Source organism: Trichechus manatus, unplaced genomic scaffold, assembly GCF_000243295.1.
Source record: "Trichechus manatus latirostris isolate Lorelei unplaced genomic scaffold, TriManLat1.0 scaffold00149, whole genome shotgun sequence".
In the NCBI taxonomy this organism is placed as follows: Eukaryota; Metazoa; Chordata; class Mammalia; order Sirenia; family Trichechidae; genus Trichechus; species Trichechus manatus.
This window is the reverse complement of record NW_004444085.1, coordinates 4,746,056-4,752,055: the sequence shown is the minus strand read 5'-3', so window position 1 is coordinate 4,752,055 and position 6,000 is coordinate 4,746,056. Positions and strand designations below refer to the sequence as shown.

Below are 6,000 nucleotides of genomic sequence, written 5' to 3'. Positions count from 1 at the left end.
GTACAACCAAACACCTCATGGGATCTGGTTTCTTGGTTTAAGGTTTAGGGTCATGGTTTCATGGGACATCCTAGTTAACTGGCCTAATAACATGTTTACTGCTTCTGTTCTATCTCCTAGTTCATTGGGTAGTACCTGGGGTCTTAAAAGCTTGCAAGCAGCCATCCAAGGCAGAACAATTGGTCTCTACTCACCTGGAGCAAGAGAGGAAGGAGAGCCAGGAATAGGAGGAGGATATGGAAAGTGTGGCTAATTGCCTCCATGAACAACTGCCTCCTTTGCCCTGATGCCAGAACTCTATGGTGCCTGGCTACCATTACTGAACATTTTGATCAAAGACTACCTGATTAAAAGGGAAAAAATGCAGAACAGAATTTCAAATTCTCATGGACTCTAGACTTTCTGGAGTCATGGAGGTGGGATAAATCCCTGAAACTACTGCCCTGAGAAAATCTTTAAATCTTCCACCACAAATATCCCCTGAAGTCATCTTAAAGCCAAACAATAGTTTAGCTTAACTATTAAAGAAGGTCTTCCTTGAGCATCATGCTCTTTTAAGAACTGTCTATGTAGGATCAAATTGACAATAGCAACTCAAAAGATTAGATAGGAATCTTAGGGGACAATGAGTTTATGTTAATGAGGGAAGAACAACTCAGAAAAGGAGGGTGAGAATGGCTGCACAACTCGAAGAATGTAATCAATGTCATTAAACTGTACATGTAGAAACTGTCGAACTGGTGTATGTTTTTCTGTGAATATTCTCAACAACAAAACAAATAAAATTTAGAAGAAGAAAAAAAAATTACTACATCTCAGCCATTATGCTGGATGCTGAGGTTAGATGCCTTCATACCTTTTTATATTTACATTGAAGGATAAAGTTCTGGATGTATATGATGGCACAAAGGAGAACACAAAGGAGAGAAAAGACCTCCATTTGAGCATTGAGGGAAAGAAAAGGCCCCGGAAAAGTTATTAGAAAAACACTGGTAAAATGTATAAAGGAGAGTCAGAACAGTATAGGTATAAACAAAACATAAATATAACCCCATATAATTACCATAAGTTAGGATGTAGAGTGGTTTTCCATTTGTGTCCATAGTGGTTAAACAGGGGGCCTTGGGTGAAATGGTCCCCCATCGCTGTAACGCAGCTTCCAGAGATGGTGGCCAGTTGGTCACCACACCCAGCTGCTCCCCACGCATTGCCAACATCTGGGCTCCCTCTGGCTTTGGTTGGTTTGGATCCGGTTGTTGAACTAATTTCAATACAAAAATTGTCAAAAGAATACATTTATATTAGCATAATTACTTATAAAATTCTTTTAAAGACACTAAGAGGTTAATGCTTAAGGCTTAAATTTATTAGCTGACAAAAAGCACGGACATATGCTTTTCTAAAATCAGAACTGTGATCTGTATACTAGCCTTATGGATTTAAAAGAAGCATTTAATCTTTTATATTTCCAAGACCATGTCAGGATGGAGAACTTAGTATAGCTGAATACACTTAGAAAGTGATAAAAGGTAAAACTATGTATTTTAAAAACATGTCAAGAGTCTAGAATTGAAACCTCTATGTTTAAAACATCAATTATCAACATACACTAATAATTTTGGAATCCAAAGGGCTCAAATTTTGCTAAATCATATTTTGCCCTTAGATACTGAGACTTAATTTAAATTTGCTACAACTACTATGAACAACAAGCACATGGAGTATATTTTCTTGAGTAAAACAGAAATAAACGCCTCATAATAAAATACAATCTGCTCAATCTTTAGCTAAGACAGGTAAAAAACAAATTATTTCTCCCATTTCTGGAAAAGGTTTCTCTCTTAACAGCTTATTATTGACAATTTCTACCTGCTGGTTATAAAATCAGTCACTTCTTACTAGTGGTATAAAGAATAACAAAATAAGTACTTTGGGTTTTCTATAATAAGTAGATTTTTGTTTTGTTTTGTTTTAAAAGGCTGGCAGGCTTGCAAGCACTCATGGTTTAAGACACTAGGCCCCCGCTTGGAGAAAGAGGGCTGGGAAAAGGGAAGATCCACTACACCATGTTTCACTCTGCATCCCTCTTTCACATACTTACTCAGAGGGAACTGTTTTGCTGCTAGCTAAGGTTTTCGATGACTTACTTGCATTTCTGTAGTCTTATAGAGCTCTTAAAAAGAATCCTAGCTTACAGAACAAAATTACGTTCTGCTGAGGGTAATGTAACAAATAATCACTTTTGGACGTCTATCCAACTGCATCAGTACCTTCAAAGTGAACACTGGGGAGCAATACCTACATTTTCTTATTGAAGATCCTGTCATCTTTGTGAATGCCAAGTTTACTGTCCTTAAAAAAACATAATAGCCTTTGGTAGAAATGAATATATTATAGTTTATGGTAAAAACGGAGGGTAGGGTAGAGGGTTCTTTTACCTTCTAACAATTCTTCAAAGTCATCAACAAAGAATTCCCGTAAAGGTGGTCGTTTAGGCCTTTTGAGGGTATTGACAAGCTGCTGAATTTTTGCTGATACTCGGCTACTTACTGGTACTCCTGAAAAATAGGAACCATGGGCTAGATGAACTGACTTTTAGGCACTATCACAGTTTGAACAAGCTACCACAATGGAAGTGGCCATGAAACCAGAGCTCGATGCCCCACCTCTAGGGTTGCCAAGAGTAGGCTGATATCTTCATGACTGTGTACCACCTACGAGGCCTAAATGATGGCTTTGCCCAGTATGGACATTCCGCTGGACAGACAGATGCATAATACACAGGCCCTGATGTTAAGCAGTGGAAGAGGACAGGGGTATAGGAGAAACAATTCTATATTACAACTATAAGATGTACTGTTCTGTTGGGAAAAGCCTGTGAACAACGTATTGGGCTTTATCTCTCCTGTAATTTGTAAAACAGAATTTGTCGTCTACATAGAGTATCAGGTGCCTCTTTCTCAACAGGAGTCAGAGAACTGCTGGAGCCATTCCTTCCCCAAGTCCCTGTCTCTCTTAAAACCACTGGTGTTCTTCCTCACTGAGGCCAGGAAGAAGATGCTGGTGGTGCAGTTGCACTCAGGTGTTTTGCATAAGACAAATGGGTATGTTCAGTATCTGGACGACAGTTCACTATTGGACAACTAACTCCTGCTGCCCAAACACATCCTGAGGAAAGCAAGCGCGATCCTCAGTGAGAAGCTAAAGGCATGAATTCAGGATTTACAATCACCCTTTTCTGTTACCAGTAAAGGCGGAGGCATTAATACATGTCTTTCAGTGTTCCAGTCACTTTAGGGAATATTTAGGCAGAGCATCTTAGAAGTCCAGCAATTAAAGTCTTTAAGTTCAAATTTTTATATACCACAGGCTATTACCATATATTTATCCATGTGTAATGAGAAAAATAACCCCAATGTTCGAATAAAGTTATTACATATAGTAGTGATTGTGACATTATTTTGAAAATTGAATAAGTGAATCAATAATTGAAAAAGTAATGACATTTTTGAATTTTAAAATAATAATCCAAATAAATGAACAAGAGCGAGGACCAACCAGCTGGCAATCTTAGCCAGATCAAAAGCACATTCTATGAAGGCAAGTTTTATTCCTGCTGAAAGGCACTGGGAAACATTCACTCGGTCAACATGGGTATTGGACATTTATAGCAGAATCTGAGAAACAATGGCCAGTTCAGATCCCTTCCCTTTACATTTCCAGAGGCAGAGCAGTTGTTCTCCACTGCATTGAATCACAAAGCGCAGGCTGCAACTTTTGGAACAATTGTGACAGGATTCAAGGATAACTTTTTATCAAATAAAAATATCTCAGCAGGAGGTCTAAAATGCTTTGTGGGTACTTTCAGAATTGAGATATTAAATTAAATATTTTAATTTTTGAAAATATAGAAAAATACACATTCCAGAATTCTCTTTATCTAAACATAATGCTTTCCGTTAAACAATTCCACTTTATCTGGGTCCAAATGAATCACAGTTCACTTCAGAAGGCTAGTGGTTTTCCAACTTAGTTTAGAGTATATAAGAATCATCCCAGGACCCACCCTTAGAGCTTCTGATTCAGTAAGTCCAGGCCGTGGCCCAGAATCTGAATTTTAACAAGGGCCCCCAGATGATTCTGATGCAGGAGGCCTTCACACATTGAGAAACACTGGACTAGACAAGATGATTCATCCTTACCTGGGGAACAGAGGCAAAGATGATGAATTTCAAAGACAACAGAGTTATTAAAATAATGATGATAAGAACAACAATGATGACCAATTCAACAAATAATGAATTCAGCAGAACTAAAGCAAACACTGAAACTGAAAGGCATTCAAGGAAAATCAATCATATTGGAACTGGAATGACTTCAAACATATTAACTGGATAGTTTATGGATGGAGTAACTTTGGGGCTTTGACCATATCTGTCAATTTGACCAATTTGCATTTAATGTCATCTTGCCCTTCCAGGTAATCGTTCCTGGTTTTAACACTTGTATTCTAATTTCTGAATTGCTGAACCAACGTTATTTATTCATTAGAAAAAAAAGCCAGAATTTCAGAAAAGGTGTTATTCTCATGACTACATTTCTACAACATTAACATTTTTCCTACAAGGAATAATTCTGCCAGCTTGGAGACAATTTGCATTTTTCGTGATTATGTCACCTTATATGGGAGCTTCATAAAGAATCTGATAAATTAAATTCTTTGTGAATCTATAGTGCATCTATGAGAAGTACAACCAGTCATGGGCATTGCAAGGTGAGTCAGCAGAGATTAGAGTTTACAAAGAAGGAAGAGTCTTTGCTCTGAGACATACCATCCCCAGTCTCCATGAGCTCGGCATTGCCATATTTTGGTGCTGTCCGCGATGTTGTTGAGCCTTGTGGTCTTTCCACTTGTATTGAATGTTCTGAGGTGTAAGTGGTTACATCAGGAGGTGCAGAATGATTTTCTGTAAAGAAGCAAATTATAAAGTTTACTAGTAACCATGATAGAGGTGTTCCAAAGGCTAAGTAAATGACAGGGCATTAAAACGTTTAGCAAACCATAAAATGCCACACAGATAAACATGTATTTATTCTTTTGCATAGCATCAGATAAAAAGATCTCTCTGAATCAAAATCTACAAAATCTACTACAAAAATTTCAGTATAAAGATGAATTATAATATGATCTTTAAGATAATTTATAATGCTCAAAATGGAACAGTTAGGTAAAGTCGCAGACATCATTTCACTAACATGAGCCACATCAACGAATCACTGCAGTATTTTGACTAAAATGATGTTCTGAAGCGACCAATAGAAAGAGAGATAGTATGTTATGTGTTTGTTCATGGCAGAGAGTAATTTATCTTGTCTAGCATAGTACAGGAAGTTAAGAGCTCAGCTTTGGAGTCTGAGCTTTGAGTTCCAGATCTGCAAATTCCTAGAAATCTCGAAAAGTGTTTTAACCTCTCTGTGCCTCAGTTTCCTTGTCCATAAAATGAGAATAATAGCTACCGCTTTCTAGGGTTGTTGGAGGATAAAATGAGTTAACACATGCAAATTTCTTAGGACTTTTGTGTGTGTGGGTGTGCTTTAGGTGAAGGTTTACAGAGCAAATTAGTTTCTCATTAAACAATTAATACACATATTGTTTTGTGACACTGGTTGCAGCATTTGAGAAATATTAGCTATTTTATTTGTTTTAGTGTGAATAATACTGAATAGTCAATCAAAGAACATTTGTTTACAATCTCAGTGTGTATTAGGTGACATTCTACACACGAGAGAAACAGGAGTCTTCTCCCTACAGCATTCGCAATAATAGAGTTAAGCACTTAAATAGTTAAATGAGGAAAGCATGATTTTTGTATTTATTAAACAAAAGCACTAAGGATAGCATGCCAAAGAGACTCTATCAATGGCATTTTATATGTCTTAAATGGATACTATACAATTAATTTTCATTCACTAATCCTTATGGGATAGAACGTTTGCAAG

General features: G+C 37.1%; 1 protein-coding gene across 3 annotated transcripts in view; it reads right to left on the bottom strand.

The window, feature by feature from the left end:
• The window catches only part of DIP2C (disco interacting protein 2 homolog C), a 372,164-nt gene that overhangs the window by 257,166 nt on the left and 108,998 nt on the right, over nt 1–6,000 (bottom strand). For all 3 annotated transcript variants that reach the window (XM_023740166.1, XM_023740165.1, XM_004385883.3), the window contains 3 exons: nt 4,833–4,967; nt 2,439–2,558; nt 1,064–1,261 (listed from right to left, as the gene is read on the bottom strand). In XM_023740166.1, coding sequence (XP_023595934.1) covers nt 1,064–1,261; nt 2,439–2,558; nt 4,833–4,967 — 453 coding nt within the window. The remainder of the gene's footprint in view (nt 1–1,063; nt 1,262–2,438; nt 2,559–4,832; nt 4,968–6,000) is intronic.